This window comes from Oreochromis aureus, linkage group 11 (genome assembly GCF_013358895.1).
Source record: "Oreochromis aureus strain Israel breed Guangdong linkage group 11, ZZ_aureus, whole genome shotgun sequence".
Classification (NCBI taxonomy): Eukaryota; Metazoa; Chordata; class Actinopteri; order Cichliformes; family Cichlidae; genus Oreochromis; species Oreochromis aureus.
This window is the reverse complement of record NC_052952.1, coordinates 11,173,529-11,193,372: the sequence shown is the minus strand read 5'-3', so window position 1 is coordinate 11,193,372 and position 19,844 is coordinate 11,173,529. Positions and strand designations below refer to the sequence as shown.

Sequence of the window (19,844 nt, the reverse complement as noted above, 5' to 3'; positions counted from 1 at the left end):
TCAAGCCTGACCAAGGGTGAAGGGTGGGGAGGAGCAATAGCGTATACTCTCCGTTGCTCAAGGAAAAAGCATTGAGGTTCTCAACCTAAACCTAGTTAATGCTGCTTTCAGTGAGTCAAAGCCTCAGTAATATCTGCTCAGACAACAAAGACAGATCAGAAAACTGCACAACTCTTCTACAAACAAACTCTGAGGTCAATCATTCAGAATTTTATCGAAATGCAAACATTAACATGGTGAAACTAGCTGCAGTGTACACATGCGGTGTCATCAAAAGAATGGTAAGCTGTCTGATCTTCCTCAAAGTCTCTAAATGTGGTGGGCTGATCACACTAATGTCTGGGTTGAATTAAGCAGCTAAAGAGAAAATACTTCACCCATGAAAAGCAAAAGTTTACAGATTTAAAATTGGCCAACCTCCTTCGATAACCATTCAAAGTCATCTCTGCGCACTTCTGCACTGCTTCCAGCACTCGGTTTAGTTTTAGATTGCTTCATGGGAGTCCCACTCTGAACACTTACCACATACCCATCTGATATTAGCATGGACCTCAGGCTTGTGCAGAGAGAGCACATTATCTGGATCTCTGGCTAAGATCCAGAGAAGAGTCTGCAGTGTCTGAGCACAAGGGTGTATTGTGTTTTGGTTTTGTTATTTAAAACGGCTTGTACACCATAAATTTGTCTCCCGGGATCAGATTATCAGCAGTGACTTTCAATACAATATCTTGAGGTGTTGGAGGGAGGACTTTTGCCAAAAACACAGTAAATTCCAGTGGCCAGTAAACAACATTTTAAGTTTTGTTGTCGTTTTGTCCTGATCAGCACCACCGTTGCCAACCACTCACTCTGCTCATGAGATTTGGCTCCCTGCAGCTTTGTAGTTTTCCCAAACAGAAATTCAAGTTGAAGGGCAGAATCAAAACTGTAAGAGGTCAGAGTGGGACTGACAGCACAGCAGGAGTGATGGAAGCATCCTAGTGGGGCACAAGTGACACATATGTGAAGGGGAGAGTGGCCAGACCTTTAAGACTTTTGATTACAACTCCTGATTGTTTCTGGCTTTACACTAAAGACAGCACAGGCAGGGGAAACTCTTAGACTCACAGATTTAAATCATTTAGTTGTTTATTTATTCTGAAAACAACAACAATAATCTTTGGGTTGAGTTGTTGTGTGTGAGTCTACCGCTAAAGGAACTGCAGATGATTGTCTTCTTTCTGATGAGTTCTTCTGTTTGTTTTTTTCTTAAATAATGGAAAGCACACAGATTCCACACAGCAAACATCCCACATGTTGGTGTAAGCAGAGTGTGAGGCTAATGCAGTGCTGTAATCTAAAACCAATTATTTTATTTTCCGCTGTTCTCTGTGCAGCTGTGTCAATGTGAGGCTGTTAAGAGTGCAAGGATTTAATGAGTAACCAAACTCTAAAGTTTGTCCTAAAACTTTTATGGACCCAATTTATGTTTTCCAGACCCACAAACTTTCAAGGGTTTCCGAGGCCTCTGGGTAATGTGTTAATTAGGTTAATTATGTAGGTTTTAATTAACTAAGAGGGGTGGGTGGGCTTCTTCTGGCCTGGCTGTCAGGTTGCCCCCAAAGACACCTGGGAGTAAGAGGAGGGGGGAGGAGGGTGATAAGAGGGGGAGAGCAGGAGTAAATTACAGACAGCCTAGAGGGGCCTCGGCAGATTGGATGTTTTCATCAAGTCTTAATTATCATATATAGATGTATGTTTGTGCAGAATTGTGAAAATCATTATTTATACACTTGTATATGATTTTTAATTGTCTCACTACAGAGAACATAAAATATCTATTTAATAAGCACAGGTTCATGTGGGCTGAAATTGGGATGCAAAGTTTTATTATGTTTGCGGAGCAGAAATAAATGTAGTAGCCTAATTACTAATTCAGTCCACTCAGTACCATGCTACGTGGCTGCACCTGTTTCATTGCTCAGCATGCTTAAGAACCCTGATCTACTTTATTTTTATTGTTTCTTTGATTAAGCAGTTTGCGGTCATCACCGGTTAATATTCACCACCCTGGTGCCCACTCCTCAACATCTGTCTCATTTATAATACCACAAAGACAAATTTAATAAAACCACCAAGAAAAATGATTAGCAGTCTAATAGATCACAGTATGTACATTGCATCATATTACTATTCAGACCTTTTATCACTAGATAGATAGCATGCCAGTAATACTACTCTTTTTTATGTTTCCCCATCACAGGTATCACACTGATGTCACTGGCCTGGCTGCTGATATCCTTCAAGAGATCTCTGAATCCTAAAAGCTTTCAGTCTTCAGCCAACTGAACACAGCTCAAGATTTGAAACCTTTTAACTGATTAAAGGATAGAAGTTTGGTTTACTGTATAAACATTTCAACAGCTGTGAAAAGCTCGTAAAGACTTAGTGGCTTTGAGCATGTGCTGTCAGAGCATTGAGCCATGCCTCCACATGACTGTCATCATTTCAAATTGGATCAGTGGCAGTAATAAATATTACTGCGTCACTAAAATGTCTTGACGGGGCAATCAAAACATGCATCCAATGTTCATCAGACTTCACAGGATTACAGCATGAGTGTTAATTTAGACCGTCATAGGCGTCGCAACACTGACCTCCGAGTGTGTCAACACACCTCGTGTCATCAGCAGTGACAGAATATTAGATCACGCATGCCATCATGAGTCATGGATTTCTACTTTGTAAATGTAGCCATTAACTTCATGTTGTTACAAACCCTTTTTTTGTTGGTATTATTGGTATCACTAAAAAGGAAGTTGTTCTGTTTACTTGTAGCAGACTAATGCTGTGAAAAAACAATACCAAAGTGATTCACTACATGCACCGACTTGTGCATATATGACCCACCTCTGCTTTTATGCAAGTTAGGTCATGTCATTCTAATTAAATCATTTTCCTGTTCCAGTGTATACCTGAATTCTGCCTACTGTTACATTCCCAATTGTTTTAACTGTTTAAACTGGATATCATTACTTTGCATAATAAAATATACCATTACTGAGGAGTGTTTGCATTTAAAATGAAAGAATTAAATTTATGTTGTAAGAAGCTGGATGAAGTTGGGTTAAATAGGTGAGGTAGAGATCATTTTAGAAAGATTATGTTTAGTCATGGAATATGTCCTTGAGCTACCTCAGCTGTCCAAGTACCAACATCCTGGATATCCACACATGGACACCACCGGCAAACTTTTAGTTCACAGCACATTCAATTTTATGCAACTTCGACTCATCACATTAAAGCTGGACCCAACCTGCTGCTGTACAGTTTAAGTAGATTTCAACAGTCTCAGTGAACACACAGCAGGTGGTCTGCTGGCACATCAGTTTCTCCTCACCTTCCCGTCAATAATTGCCTAAAACTGATGCAGCAGGCTCCAGACCAGGGATGTCAGACTCATTTTTACATGGTGGGCCACATGCAACCCACTTTGATCTTAAGTGGGTGGGACCACTAAAACTCCCCTTCCTCTCAATATAAAGAACTTGCACTACACATTATGTATGGTAATATAAGAAAATGCAATAGCACATCTCAGTTTTTCTACATGAAGCATAACTTTTTGGGTTTAAATTCACAGAGAAGGCCCCATTTCATTTAACTGTGGAACCTTTGTAAACAGCAAAAAAAATTTACTGTAGATCGCTTACTTACTTTAGTGTAGTATGTGGGAGGTCTTTCAGCAGGAAAAAGTAAAATGTATAAAATAGAGTTAAGTCCAAGGTTTATGCCTTTACACAATTTCCAAAGCCATCAAGTGGGCCAAATGTGTGTCTGTCAGGGCAATTCTTGGGCCCAGGCCTTATGTTTGAGACCCCTGCTCCCTGAAAGGTCTTCACGTGTTATTAGTGTTTTGATTTGAAATGAGACTTAAAGCCATACAGGTGAAATGACAGTCCATTTTATTGTTTCAGAACACAGCAGGCTACAGCAACCAGCTCCTCTCACTACCCCACCCACTTACAGCAGACCAATAGGAGCCCTCCTCCACCCCTGTCCTTTCAGACACTCCCACCCAGCTAGGTCAGCTACACCCCCTTTGGAACAGCAGAGACATCAGTGTCTCCCTTTAAAGCAAGAAAATAGCTTGATATTTGGACCATGATTTCCAATTCATGTTTTTATACAAAAGCTACACAATGTTACACTTGATCATCAGAATACAATTCAACTGATTAACTTTAGTGTTTGGACACCATTTAAAATGTGATCAGATCCTTTACTTGGATGGAGCATTACCACTAAAAAAAGAAAAAAAGTAAAAATAAAAATAACTCAACACTACCAGAGACTGAAAATACAAGGGACTGCAAAAACAAGAGATGAGTATCATAATTCAGAATAATGGAAAAAGCAAGCTAGATTCAGTTGTACCATTACAGACTTAAGGAAAACGGAATAAAAAAGTAAAAATAAAGTAAAAATGAAAAAAAAAAATTACATTAAAAGGGATTTGAAAACTAATTATTGAAAAATCTGTGTGTCATGTCAGGATTTGAGGTCAGCCCCCATCAGGCTGAAACCAGAACCAAACCGCACTCAAATCTAGTTTGTCCCAATGGAGTCCCCGTAGACGGGAAACTCTGCTTGCTGTTGTTGAGTCATCTTCAGGCACTTCTGAAACCTCGCCTCCTCCATATGGGCGAATCACGATGCAGGTTCATCCAGATCACATGATACAGCTGCAAGGGGAGAGCAGAGGAGAAATGAGCGGTGGGGAGGAGGCATGGCAGGCATTGGGTGAAGGACCACACACACAGATCAAACCCCAAGTAACATCACAGACACCACATCACACAGCTTTGTAATTTGGAGCAGTCTGAACATGCAGCAGGCACAAGGAGTAAACCGACACTTCCCCCAGTCCTCGGGCTCTTTATCCAGAAACCACCTCTGAAATGAACACCACTCTGCTCAGCTGACATGAGGCCACAGAGTTGGGGGTTGGGGGTACCAAGTAAATCTTACCTAGTAGAAAGTGTAGTGTAATGTTGGTCTTGGTATTTACAGGTCGGTATCAAACCAGGCCAGTTGGTTTGAGTCGCCAGGTGGCAGGCCCTCTATCAGTTCCTGGGCATGTCCCAGGTCAGGCAGCCCTTCTACAGGGGGGTAGTCCTGGCCAGGGTGGTGCCCTCCACCCAAGTCATGATCCATCATGGGTTCCATACCCATTGTGTCCCCTCCGTAACCCCCCGAATGGAAAGAACGGTAACTTGGGTCTGGTGGAGGAGGAATGGATGGAGGAGACGCAGGTGAAGCAGAGCAGTTGTTAGAAGCAAGTTAACAAACCAAGCTGTCACACAGTAGTATGATCATTGAAATGTAACACTGCAAATCAACACAGCACACGGTCAACCCTCCAGCAGACCAAATCAAACCACAGCTGTTAACTCTTATTTCAGCTAAACTTGTGCTTCAGTTCACTGTTTAGTTGTTTCCACCAACAGGAGTGCATCTGCAGTAACCAGGGCCTTTTCTAAATCTATCAACATCAAGTCCGTTTTCATTTGGCTGACGAAGAATCAATTAAAGTTGTTACTGCTGGAGAATTGGAGAGCAGTGCAAATTAAAACCAACGCCAGCTTGCCCTCTAGCCTCCTGAGCGGCACAGTGTCCAAAATCCTGGACACTGGTAATAATTAAAGAGATGGTCTGATCTTCAGCCAGGTCAGGATTAAAGACCATTTTGAACAATTCGACTGAAGTAGTAACACACTTTTCATGTCTTTCTGGAACATGCTGAGGACTCACTCAGTGCAGACTGGAACATTTAAGTGGATCCTTAAATTTAAAAATTCCTAGAAGCTTCTTTAACAGCACCAACCTACATCTGATGTCTCCTGCAGCTGCTTATAATAAAGCTGCACAACACTGAGGAGGAACATCAACTGTTTTTATTCTGCTAATATCTAACAGACCTCTCCAGGTCATGCATCATCATCTCAGTTGGGTCAAGATGAAACACTCAAACACTTTGAGTGTCGGCTCATTAGAAGCTCTCGACCCCGAGTAGATCTTGAGAGAAGTTGTTAATCAAGTGGTTTACTTCATTCAGTCATATTTTTAAGTTCATTAGTGACACACAAATTTGTAATGGCTGTGTCAGATTGCGTATCTGTAATTTTGACTGTGTTGAAGATCAGATCACATTTTTGATGAGTATATCAACTTAATAATAACTAAAGCCCACAGATGTACAAAGACTTCCAAAGAAGGCATTTAGAGCATCCCCAGTTTAATAATTAGCTCAAGTGTTTTTATCTGACTGCAGTAATAGTTGGGAAGCCTTTGTCTTCTGCTTTGCTTGCAAGTGTCAAATGAGTGACTTACCTTCTGGTCTGTAGCCCAGAGGCTCACCCTGAGCTCCGATATCCAAACCCAGATCTGCTGTCTGCAGAGCAACACACGGCAAACATTTAACAAGGTTTCAATTACACAAACACTTGTGCATGTCTTTGTAACCGACTACACAATGTAAATAAGCATTACGCATTTTGTGTAAAAGTGTGTCGCACCTCGTTCCAGGCCATTGGTTCTGTCCTGAAGAGCGAGCTGGTGAGTTCTACAGAGAGGCGCTTCTTGTAGTCTTGAGGTTTGTCCTCTGACATACGGAACAAAACTGCTGCTGCGTATGTGGCTGAGAAAGATGGAAGGATGATTGCTTAGCCAACACAATTTTCACCTTAAAAAAAAACGCACTTAAAACAGCCATAATACAGCTATCAGGGTTAACAAAAGAGGCTAGGTATTACCCATCACTAGAAAGTTTATTCAACTAGCGTTCTCCGCGTCATTTAGAGGCCCAGGCTGCACATGAGACTGGACTACACTGATCCAAGTGTTGTGACACTTACATATATGCAACAATATAATGAAGTTGTCACCATAAATATAACTGTTTTAAGAGCAAGCTTGGCTCCTACTTAGATTCTTCAACAATGGGCTACAATAGGGCTGGGCCATATCATACCGTTCACGGTAATACCGGTGTAATTTTGGGCAACGATAGGAAAATGAAATATCGCGATAGAATATGGGTAAAACGCGCATGCGCAGTGCCTATGTTTACATACGCACATGGCGGCTACGCAGAATGAGAAGAGCGAAAGTGGATCGTTACATAAAACGGATGAACCAGAATTGGTTTGTAAAAATGTTGCAACTTCAGTGGTGTGGAACTGGTTTAGCTTTCATCCGTCAGACACACAACAAAGCACTATTTTTGGTAGAGCATGCTAGCGGGCTGTTGTTATTACCGTGTTGTTTGGAAAATACGGCACACTTAAAATCAATCCTTTGATTTTTCTGAAAATCGACAGTGTCCCTTATAATCCCGTGTGCCTTATGTATGAATTCTGGTTGTGTTTACTGACCTCGAAACGATTTTATGTGGTACACGGCGTCGAAAATCTGTCAAATGTTTTAGTATGACTTTGCTAAGCTACGAACCCACACCGCTTGATGGATTGTCGGAGCATTACGGCTACTGTAGGCGGCGCGCCTCGGAGTAATACGTACTGTGCTTCAACATAATATTACCGTATTGTGTGTATAACCTCTTTTAAGTTTTGTGGATATTATACATGGTTATGTTGAGGATATGTCGGCCAATTTCCACTGGAAATGCCTTTTGGTTAAACTGTCAGCAAGGAATTTGCACTGTTACATTTTTATATAACTTTGATGCACATAAAAAACAGCTGCTTGTTTAAGTGAAAATACATTGATGAGGTTTTTTTGCACTGATAAAGTTGTGGAGTTGTAAAGTATTTTGTCTAGTGTCAATTATATCGTCAGTTATATCGTTATCGCAAATTTTCAAATGTATATCGTGATAAATATTTTTGGTCATATCGCCCTGCTCTAGGCTACAACATAAGCCCACTGTGCGTCTCTGTATGATAGCAGATGAGCCTGGAATGTCACAGAGTTACTGAACAAAAAGCAGCAGCTACATTGAACCGCTAGAGCTGCAAATTTTCAAGATGCCACTTTAGGTCCACATTGCACTAAAAGAGTCTTCCAGGAAAACAAACAATTATTTCCAAGTGCCAGCGTGTTATCCAATTAAATCTACTCATTGCACAGTTAGACTGGCACTTCTGAACATCTGCATAGTTAAATGCAGCTATTATGTGACTGATAGCGTTGTGTAAATGAGTGTTTTGGGTACATACCAACTCCTTCATTGCGGCTGTGTAATAGCTCTGTGAGTGGAGCAGTGGCTCCCTCAGCTTCGATGGCCTCAGCGGCCTCTTTATCCTGAGCGAGCTCACACAGGACGCCTGCTGCTACACGCTGGATGTTCTCAATGGGAGAATACAGCAGCTGCACACAAACACAGAACAACAGCTTAGTGAAAAATAAAAAATACTGAGCCTCCACAGATGCAGCCTCATGATACTATAATTTGTTCCCTCTGGAGAACCACCTCATGCATCCACCCAAACAACTTCTATCTGGGATCATTTTTCTAACCCAGTTCCCCTGTTTAATCCAGACAAGCTTCAAACAAATTAATCTCAATACTAAAAATATAATCTGTGATCTCGGTTAAATTATATCGTTTTACTTTTTGAGATTAAATCTGCAAACTGACCTGTACAAAGAGTGGAATGGTGTTCAGTCCTCTGATGACTATTCTGTTGTGGACATCTCTGGCCAGGATGTGAAGCGCTCCTGTACACCCTTCCACAATCTCCTCCATACGTACTCCCTCCTAATAAACAAACCGCGTAAGATCAGTGCACTTGCAGTATCTCTCTCTACAGACTTCTTAGACCAGGTAGTACTGAGAACTACTGTTCTCTCAGTGAATTCCAGGCACCATGGACTCCTGGAATTTATTAAAGCTGTGTGAATTCACTGAAATGATGAGTATGTGCGCTCTTACCACAAACTGCTGCTGTGTGCCTCCCATGCTGGTGCGTCTTTGTGTGTCTTGATGTGCTCTGACCAGCAGCTGAACCAGTCTGGGGATGGCGCCCTGCTCCCTCAAAGGGGCGTGGTTTGCAGGGCAGAGAGCCAGGTTACGGATCAGACCAACTGTAGCCTGACAGAAGAACACAGTTATGTGTCATTTAACCACGATTTTAATGTCACTCTCAGGTTACCCATTAGCCACTCATAATCCAGAACCATACAGAAAGCTTTTGTCTTGATGTATATTTGTAGACAGATTTATTGAAAAATATTATTTCAACTTTTCTCATCTTAAAGTCAATTATTAAACAAGCTGATTGCACCTGAACAAAGAAATCCTTACCAATGCTTATTTCCTGTCTATCAGTACATGTAATATACCCGTGGAAATGACTGACATGTTTATGACAGCCTACAATATTCGGCTCATTATTTTAGCATCAAAACATAGTTAAGAGTGAAGTGATTTTCACTGCGCTAAATGAAGAGCAGCATGAGTGGCTGGCATTATGAAGAGCAGCTTACAGAGTGCTGCTGCCAAGTCTCTGTGTGTACCTTGATGAGTGGCCAGTGTGATGGCGGGTGCAGTAATTTGACCACTACAGGCAGGCCATAGTGCAGTCTGACAGCGTTCTGTGCCATCTCAGCATCCTGGTGTCGAGACGTGAGGTGACGCAGGGCACAAATAGCTGGCTCTGTGATGTCTTCTCTGTCTCCAGCCCGAAGCACCGTGCGAACTAACGCCTCAATGCCTCCAACCTAGAGAGGATTTTTTTTTTTTTTTTTTAAATGGGAAAAACAGCTAGTTAAAACATCACTTCGTATTATAGAAATTTTACATTTTCCTTTGCAAAAAATAAAGTGCTCACCTGGCACACCATCATCTTGTTTTTGTAGTTGTTGCAGGTCAGATTAGACAAGATGCCAGCCGCACAGGTCACCACGTTAATGTCATCACTGCCAAGCAGCTGCACCAGAGTTCCTAGCAGACCCTCCATTCCCTCCTGGGTATAAGGATTGATAAATAGCATCAACAAAAAGTCCATTTAAATGTTTTCTGATGTATTTCACAGCCTGAAACTAATGATTAACACACAGGTACTGGTACATTGGGCTGCTCGCCTCACCTGTTTGGTGGCAGCATCTGACAAGTTCCTGAGAGTCCAGAGACAGTTCTGGACCAGTCTCTGGCTGGGATCTGTCAGGTGGAGTCCCAGAGCCTGCATGCCTCCTAACAGAAGGAAATCAAGGGCACATAGGGTTTACATACGCAAGGTAAGAAAATACATTTCAAAATGAATCAACTTTGTGGAGTTGAGTTTTTTGTACCACAAGTTTATAAAACATACCAGCCTCTACAATGGCAGGCTTGTTACTGGAGCACACCGACAGAACCTTGAGGACACGGCTTGTGGTCCACAACAGCTTCTCATAGGTATAAGTTCTCATGATGTTGACGAGTGCCTGGGGGCCACCACTGGCCAGGATGATCAACTACACAAACAGAAAGCAAACAAATATGTTGATCTGAGTGTCAAATCCAGAGTTAACACACTGCAGTCTAGACATAGATAAGTCAGTTTCTTGCCTCACCAGGTTTCAACACACTAGCCCCCTCACCTTGCTTTCCTGGTTTCCATAGGCCAGTATTTGGAGACAGTCAGTGGTGATGGCCAGAAACTTGACATTGGTTTTGCTGAGTAGAGCCACCATTTTCTGTAGCCCGCCAGCTAAACGAACAGCCATCTTGGCTCCTTCCTGGTGCAGGAGAAGGTTGTGGAGAGTGGTGATGGCATAGAACAGGATAGAGTCCACTGGTGAACTGTAGAAGAGAAGATTACTCAATTACTGGAAAATTACTAACAGATATACAGAAAGTTTCTCTGCTGTCCTTCCTCTCCACAGTCTCTGCTTTTGGTGAACTAAGACAATTTCTTCATGTCAGCTTTGGCCAAAAATCATGGTGTGCTGATTTCCTTGTCTCTGATCAAAACATTGCTCTGCTTCATGCACTGGTGAGCTAGAGTACAGCAGACAAATGTAGACCCAGAGGGGAAGGGGAGAAAGTATGCCTCCACTCTCCTCCTACATACCCCAGCATTTTAACTAGAGCTGGTATTCCTCCTGACTTGAAGATAGCCAGCAGTCCCTCTCTGTGATGGGAAAGGTTGTGCAGTGTTCCTGCAGTGCAGCGAGCGGTTTCCACATCGTTTGTGTTCTGCATGGTCCTCACAATAGCGGATACCATCTGAGGTGAGCGCATGATAGCGTGGCGAGAAGCTTCTTTCTTTGAAAGCTGGTTAACCATCACTGCTGCTTTGTTTACTACAACCTGGAAGGGATGAAAACTAATGTTAGTGAATCATATCAAAGGAGACAAAATTAATTCTGAGACAGTTCTGAGCCACAAACATATTCACCTGGTCCTCATCATTGAGAAGTTTGGTGAGCTCTGGTATTGCTCTTGTTGCCAGCTCAGCATCATCTTGATAGTTGATCAGATTGACCACAGCATGTTTGAGCATTTGTGACGGCTCTGCCAGCCTCTGGACATTGGTGGGGTTTGCTGCATCATACTGTGTGGAAGGGATCTGCATGCCCTCCTCAAGAGTCTCTGGGAACATTGCTGCACGAACCCGCTGGGCACGTGTCATGGCGTACTGACCATCTAGGTCTAAAAGCAAACAAGACCAGCTTTGTATGATTTGCCAAACGGGTCACCCGTGACCTTCCTTGAAATGATCACCAGCATTATAACTTACCTTGTACTTGCTCTTGGGAGAAGTTCTGGTTGAAGCCCTGCTCCCACTCATACATGACCTGGTTGCTGTCAACATCATCTTCCTCAGGGTTGCCCTTCCCACTGAGGGATGGAGCAGTTGTGGTGGCCCCTGAGTGGATGCCTGAATCCAGGTAGGACTGTTGCTGCCAGTGACTGACTGCTGCCTTACGGTCTGGCTCCATGGCCATGTCTAGTTCCATCAGATCAGCTGGAAAGAGAAAAGCGTATACCAACCAAGAAAATTCAACAAAAAGTCTATTCTGTAATTTCAAAGGATGTGTAGAGTTACAGACTTTAAGCAATTAATTCCAACTATCCAATTTTGTCAAAGGCTTGAGCTTTTCAAAGACATGGCTGACTTTAAAAGTAATAACAGTGGTGTGCTGATGTCACAGGGTGAGTGCATCAGCAATGGTTAATAGCCTCTGCAGTGAATAGATTTCTGTCCTACTATTATTTTCCAGTGTTTTCACAATTCAGTGTAGTAGGATTTACCAGTAAAAGACTCCTGAAGCATGAAGTGGATTTTACATGTGCCCCAAGTTTCAAATTGAAATCAATAACTAATTCAACGTGCTTTAATGGCAACATAAATCTCTACCACGCGAAGCTGTAATTTTGGTCTGCTGTAAAGTTTAATACACTGCATGTGTGACTGAGGAAGAAGCAAAGGGTGGGAACTTAATTAAGGGGGACTCAAACTCACCCTGGGAAGCCATGTTCCTTTCTCAAACCGTGGCTGACACAGCTTCCTGATCTGTAACGGGGGAAAAAAACATCATTTCAGCTATTCAGCTACCTTCTCTACACCATTCACAGCCATTAAATCACCAACCATTTTACACTAAACACATAAAAGACCACAGCAGATGTAAACGCAGAGAAAAAAAAAATTGGACTGAAATTAATAGAAGTTTCAGAAAAATAGAGAAAAAATAGAGAAGTGACTTTCCAGTGCTTTCTTTCCTGCCTCCTCCCGTTCTTGGGTTTCCTCTTCCCTTTTAAGCCAGTCGTGCACACAGTAACACACACAAGGCTACCATTAAATGTAGCTGCTACCAACTATTTAGGTGAGGAAGGACAGGGGAAGTGGAGCACTGGGTGGAGAAAAGAGGCAGGGGTGGGAGGGGGGCATTCACATTCCTGCACTTGCTTTGAAGCTGGAAACGCTCCGCAGGAAAGTAAACACTGGCAATGGCAGTAGAAGGGTAGTGGAAGCAAACGGGGATTAATTTGGAAAAAAAACACGGCAAACTGAGAGAGGCATTTTCAATTCATACTCGAAGATAAATGTTATGGCAGGAAAGCATAAAATGGAGACTGGGGAAAAGGCCTAAGAAAATATCTGCTAAAATGAGACAAACAGGGGCTGTGTATCCATGGAATCTCAAATCCTTTCAAAAGTACACCTGTGATTATGGAGCAGGAAAATGAGAGGCCAAATCCCTTTCAAATCACCACATCAGTCCAGGCACGCTCTAATACCAGAGGTGCACAAAACCATAAATTAATTCTGGTAAAGAAAGCACAGGTAGTTAAAAACATAGCATTTCCTCAACTACAACTCAACTACAGCTCAACTACATCAACAAAAATAAATAAACAAAGTCTTGTTACCACCAGAGTCTCCTCCCCCTGGTGGCCATTAGAAAGAAGGCATGTTTAAGTCCCTCAGTGTTTGATTCAACCTCAGACCTGGAAGCTGTGTCCACATGAAGCACACCCTTCTCGTCTGCATGACTGAACATAGGCACTTCAAACTTTACACAACTGCAGATTTAGGTCAGTCAAGTTAACAGTGCTAATCAAAGTAACCTAATTTTTTTTCACAAAAAACATTTTAGACTTTCAAATTACTCAAATTGTGAGCAAGCTTTCCTTACAGCAAAAGGTGTGTGGCAGTTTTAGTTCTTGGGAAAAAAAAAGTGTTAAATGAATGCAAAAAATATTGGACATAGTTTGTCTACTTATTTCTATTTTGTCAACTAATGTCCAGTGACAGTCATATATGAAGGAAAGATTTTTTTCTAGTTGTCGCTTATTTCTGCAGAGCATTAGACGGCTTTAAGTTCTACTTCTGGGAGAAAATGTCATAACATTTTTATGAATGTACTACATTACAGAGAAATACAAATAACGTTTTAAAAACCATTACTGATACTAACAAATAGGAGATGACTGTGTCACGGACACCAGCAAGAAGGTTAACAAATCTCTGCTGAGTTAGAAAGTCACCTTCGAGTCTTTCTTCTTCCTCTCAATGATCCCAGGCTAGATTTCATCATGCAATTACAATCCAATAACCACAGCATCAGCTGTGGAGACACTAATGTTTGTGTCTGAATGATGCTACTTTCGGTGGACTAACCAACATACCGCTTGTTTTAAAACTTGAACTAAGATTCTTCTTGTTGATTACTATCTAATCTTTTAGGGGGCAGTGCTCACACACACATATACTGATGGGGGTTTTGATTACAGGCCTGTGGACTGCATTTATCTGACAGCAGTAGAAAATTTGGCTTGTTTTTAATAAACTCTGTAGTCATCTAGATGTACACATATTTGTAGATTGTACTCTGTGTACAAGTGCCCAGAAAGTACATAATACACTCTGTATATACACTCTGCTAAAAAAATACCTAGTTTAAAATCAAACAAACAAGAAAAACAACATCACTATAAGCTTGAGTTTAATAGCTTTTCTTCCCAGCAAGTTATGCTAAAAAAAAAAAGATGATGACAAAAGGCCAAATGGAAGACAAATTCTTCGAAGGAAAGACATATACGCAGCAGTGGCAGACAAAAAAAAAAAAGGCAGTCCAGTATGAATGCCTGTGAGTGTGTAGGAGTTGCTTGGGTTCAGTGGCTGCCAACATGCAAATATACTCAAGGACAGTTAAACTACTGCTCTGAATTACTTTCCTCCTCAACCACACCACCTTAGCTCAGCTGTATCATTAAAACCTGATCTTGAGTCATGCTCCAAAACTGCTGCTTCTAACCACAAAGGCACCAACTCAAATTCACTGTTCACACGCCATCCTCCCACCATTGCAGCCCTGCCCTCGCATAACCCAGCTTGCTCCTAATGGGAGCCACATATCCCATACAAATCAGACATACAATCAAAGCACATAATGGAACAATTTATGATTCACACTGGTGGAAAAGTGGTTCTTTACATCTGGCTTTGGAAACTGAGCCAGTAGTTTTTTGGAGGTTTTTTGTGACGGGCTAAACAAGCAAAGTCTGGCATTAAACTGTGGTTCACAAATGGCAGCCTTACCCTAAAGTCACTATAAAGAACAACAACAACAAAAAATCATTACAGTATGCGTTCCTAGATGTCAAACTGGCCACAAAAATCTGAACAGGTTTCTTTGAAGCCAGATGTGAAATCCAATATGTAGTCGTGCCTGGTGGAGTTGAAAGCCACAAAATTGAAACCAGATGACAAATGAGTGACACACTAGTCACCAGAGTCGGATGACTGTCTTGTGTAATTTACAGTACGTATACAGAATAAATCCAGATACATGTACCCCAAGAGAGCTGAAGCAACAAAGGAAGTTATATTCCATAAGTCTTCTAGGCAGATATCACAGAAAAGAGAACAGAAATATCGAGACATATGCACACAGAGGCTGATGAAGTTACGATATGTTCCAGGTCAACATTCAAACAACAGGGTTTAGACTGCTGCAGCACATGACTGATTTTGGGAACAGTGACTGTGACACTGTCCTAATAAATAGTGAGAAAACATGCTGCTCAAAAAGAGAAGCAACGTTCATTAATGTTTAAATAAGATAACATAGTGAAATGTAATATTGTTTTAAGGAGCTGGCCAGAGAACAAACCGTTCCAACAGGCTGCCTCTAGTTACTGCAGAGAGAGAGCACATCTGAGTATCCAAATAGATCTGAATGCCATATTGCTGAATTTTTATGGTGCATAAAAAAAAATAAAGAAATAAGTGAAGGGAATTAAAGAACAAGTTTTCAACGGAGGATTTGATTTGTTTCACATGGCAGAACCTCGACTCTTTGAACCAGTAGGACGTCTCCACATGTAGCTCTTAATTGCACCGAAGGCATCTCAGTGAGGAAGAGGCACTAAGAAAGATGACTGACAGCGTTCACAAAGAAACCTTACCAACAAATAAATCAAGATGTGAGCAGCTAATTAGTCCACAAAAGTCCACTGTGGCACCGTGTAAAAAAATGTCACTAACAAAAACAAAAATATTTTTATGAACAATGAGGGTTCCAGATGAAAATTTTCATCTGGTAATACTGGTGCTACGAACTCTACATGATTTATTCACACCCGTTTCTTTGCTTCAGCAAATTCATCAACCTTGCATACCACTGAAACTCACGTGCCCTACTTTTGCACTGATGTAAAAACTGACACTGTCAAAACGTGACTGAACATTTCCACAACATTGATCTAAACAATGTTTCTGTGCGTTGTAGTCAGAGCTTCTAGCCGTCCATGGGTGTTAGTACCGACTTGTTCCACCTTTTATAACTGTTGGCCCTCGCTCTGTTGATAAAGTGCTGAGAGAACACACAGCCAAATGTAGTCCAAATGCAACGGGGAAAAGAATTGAAAAACTAATAACAGATATTTGTTGGTGTCCATTTAATTCAAGACCCTACTGCATACCACTGCTCTCCATTTCACTGTTTGTCTTTACCTTGTCCCTGTGGTCTGGACTAGGGTATCAAGTTTAAAGTCGCTACAATGAAGGTGCCACAGTCCCCACAGTACACTGTACGAAAGGTATTTGCTTATCACAGTGGAAACTTTGTCTTCACCAGTTCAGGCAACCAGAGCAGCTAGCAGTCACATCCTGTGATGGTGGGACACCAACACAACCCATTTACTCTTTTTGTCACTGTTTGGAACCCTGTTCAGTCTATTTCAGTCTTAATTTGTGAAAAACTAAATAAACCAAATCATATCCATTTGTCCCCAACTGAAATTCAAAGCAGCCAATTAATCCCATTTCCTGTTCCCCAGGGGGAAAATTTTTCAGACACTCCAGGTGAGCTCAGAGGCCAGTGACATGATGTCATTAGAGGGAAGGGAAAAAAAAACACAGTTTCTCTTGCTTCTGAAGGACAGTGGCTTTAATTTATTTCCCTGCCATTTAATAATCCACACAAAATTTCAACATGGAAATTTGTAGTTTTTGTATTTTCAAAGAAATGCCTTTCTTAAATACAAGACAAATTAGGCAAATCCATCTGACTCCTGCATATGCACTTAAGTTTAAAAAAAGAACAAGTAAAACAAATTAAAAAAATAGTTCAATACATCCATATGCGTAAATGACCCAAACAAGCTGTATTATCGGCACAGGCAGAAAGATGGGAGCTGCCACGGGCTTAGCATATAATGTGCAGGGTCAGCAGCACTCACTGCTGCCTGCCAACAATGCAAGAATGCCTGCAGCCGCTGCAGGGCTTTTTCTGTGTATCACCGGCAAAATGATGGACGCCTGTGGACAAACACGGAAAATATCCATGGAATGAGGGTTACTTTCCCTGTTGGTTCGTTTAATAGTTACCATCGCGATTCAAGCGGTAAAATAGGGCGCAGTGTGTACAGAGCGTGCAATCATTCCTCTCTGTGAGTCTCATCACATATGCAAGTTTATGGAAAATTGATCAGTAATATCATTTAAGCGAGCGCGCTAAAGTCCACCTCAGACAGACAAAGACCGGCAATGACAGACAGAAAAAGTACAGTATTAGGTCATGGCAATGCCTCTGGAAAGGCCGTATAGTCAAGTGGATGACCTCAAAACCACTACCGCTCTCGTATGTAACCCACACCCACGTTTTTCAGCTTAAAAATTTCAGTGCGTCGTCAGAAGAAAATGTTGCTGACGAGATGACGGGTTTATAAGGTTTTGTTCCGCTGTGTACTGGGGCGGGGATTTCACCGAGGGACCGCAGAAGTACACAAGGAGAGAAAACATTCGACAAATTCAAGAAAAACAGATGAGGCATGCATTTAAAATAAAACCAGTTTAGTTACACGTGAACGAAAGGAAAACAAATCTGGAGCGGCTGGAGGGCACGACAACATCCTTTTGTGAGCAGTCTTTCTCAAGAAATTAAACCTCCATTAATGGTATGTAAACACACCTCCAAGCCAGCACCTGTGCCGCCTCCGCAGCGCACCGGACGGACAGCTTTTATTCCACACAAGCTGGGGAGCCGTTTTGTGTCGGGGAGAATGACGTCCCAACTTTTCCTCCTTAAACACCCGCCTGTGCCTTTTCCTACCAGCACAACTCTGGCACCCCGTGAAAAACCTGAACACTTCACGTATATCTAATGAGAGCCGCTATCCAAAAAGATCCAAGCAAGCGTGCTGCTGCCCCCACCCTCTCCTCCTCCTCCTCCTCCTCCACAGCTGCTGGCTGCCCCTGACTTTCTTGCTCCAACACCACTGACTCAAATTTCACACTCTGGCTCCTCCTCGTCTTCCTCCCAAAGCACCACGGCTGGGAGGAATTTGTCGGTCTTTGTTTAAAAGGACGAGTGGAAAACACACTGGAGCCCACGACCTAAAATAAACTTTTTAACAATTTAAAATCGACTTATTTTTTTCTTAAAGAAAGGCCACTCTACCAGAAATCGGCTCTACTTAACATCAGGTTTAAACCAAGTTTTACAAAATGCGCACTAAAACTTCAGACGAAACATCTGCGCTAACGTTTACTCGTTTAATACCCCGACTAACGGGTAACTTTAACGAGTAACTTTACGCCATAAAACAACGGAATCCGCCGTATACCGAGTTTTCAGTCCAGTTGCATCTTCATCTTCAGCTCCGTCTGTAAAAACTAAAGCAGCTGCAAAGAAAAAACAAACGACCCACAGACGATACTCAACTCGAGCAAACATGAGTCAGAATAGTGGAATGTAGCCAGCTAATAGTTAGGCTAACATCTGCTAACGTTAACTACTAAAACACGCTAGGAAACGCCATCGTCGTTAACTCCCGAAATCCCACTTACGGTTTCCAAATAACTGGGCGGCAATTGATCCGTGGCGTAAATCTGGCTATTGTAAACAACTGCTTATAATGCCGAACACAAACCACGTGCTATTAAAGAGTCAACCAGTGTCGTCGGTAAAACAGTTATGTTTCCATTAGGCGGTGGCTGGCATATCCCCCAATATATGCCGCAAGAGCGACGGGCTCGCTAGCTGCGGCGGCGACGGCAGCAGCAGCAGCATCCCCCGGCCGGTCCACACACAACAGCAGTCCTCATTCCTGCTGGCATTCAGAAAAGACAGAAACTGAGTGGTGCCGATAGTTTGAATGTTGAAGCCTACCCTTGTCAACACAGCAAGTCCGTCCACTTGGGTCCCGGAGAGTAAAAAAAAATACTCTGAAATGGAAAAAGTCGAGGAAAAAATTGAAGCCGAGCGTCAGCGGGGAGCCCTCGTCCGCTCCCTCCACAGGCAACTGAAACTGACTTGGCCGGAACAGCAGAGACTGGAAAATGTAAGATGGCGGCATGTTTATATAGACCGGAGAACACCTCGAGTGCGCGCATATCCTGCCATGAGCTCGGATAAAGTAGAAACTGAAGCCATATTTTATCTTTATTTCGTCTCACGTTTACGCAGTTCTATATATATTTACCAACCTCGATAGCTACACGCGTTGGTTGTGATAAATACTTTATTTTTTTAGGGTAAAGCTAGCCAAATTCCACATCTGCACGAGTATGAATACACAATGGAATGAAGTTCCGGCTGAAAAGGGAAATCCGATTCCTTTCCCCCGAGTTAAATCTCATGGACTCTGGAAACATAGGATAATTTCCTTTAACTAGTGTGCAAAGTCACACCTTTGTCACCTTTGTCTTTACAGAGTGAGAAATGGAGGCTTTCATTGCTCTTACCATCACCATCTCCCTGCTCAAGAAACAAACAAAAAATGAGCAAACCAATAACTTGTAACACAGGTAAAAAAAAACAACAACAACAACAACAAAAAAAAGCAGAAATCAAAACAAATTAAATTAGACTAAATGACAAATTATAATTCAGTATATGTTCAG

At 42.0% G+C, this 19,844-nt stretch overlaps 2 protein-coding genes across 3 annotated transcripts in view; one reads left to right on the top strand and one right to left on the bottom strand.

Annotated features, from left to right (window-relative positions):
* The window catches only part of ulk4 (unc-51 like kinase 4), a 72,860-nt gene extending 69,814 nt beyond the window's left edge, over window positions 1–3,046 (top strand). For both annotated transcript variants that reach the window (XM_031742675.2, XM_039620241.1), the window contains exon 36: window positions 2,243–3,046. In XM_031742675.2, coding sequence (XP_031598535.2) covers window positions 2,243–2,303 — 61 coding nt within the window. In that variant the 3' untranslated portion in view covers window positions 2,304–3,046. The remainder of the gene's footprint in view (window positions 1–2,242) is intronic.
* Window positions 3,047–3,923: 877 nt separating this feature from the next.
* LOC116322628 (catenin (cadherin-associated protein), beta 1) lies at window positions 3,924–19,283 on the bottom strand. Its single transcript, XM_031742744.2, has 17 exons — window positions 19,111–19,283; window positions 12,453–12,503; window positions 11,727–11,954; window positions 11,385–11,638; window positions 11,058–11,296; window positions 10,585–10,786; window positions 10,314–10,458; window positions 10,092–10,195; window positions 9,834–9,968; window positions 9,520–9,723; window positions 8,936–9,094; window positions 8,642–8,761; window positions 8,220–8,370; window positions 6,558–6,679; window positions 6,373–6,433; window positions 5,011–5,261; window positions 3,924–4,724 (listed from the first exon to the last, which is right to left on the bottom strand). Exons 2-16 carry the CDS (start codon window positions 12,463–12,465, stop codon window positions 5,047–5,049), a joined length of 2,352 nt encoding a protein of 783 aa, XP_031598604.2. The 5' UTR covers window positions 12,466–12,503; window positions 19,111–19,283; the 3' UTR covers window positions 3,924–4,724; window positions 5,011–5,046.
* Between the last annotated feature and the right edge of the window lie 561 nt (window positions 19,284–19,844).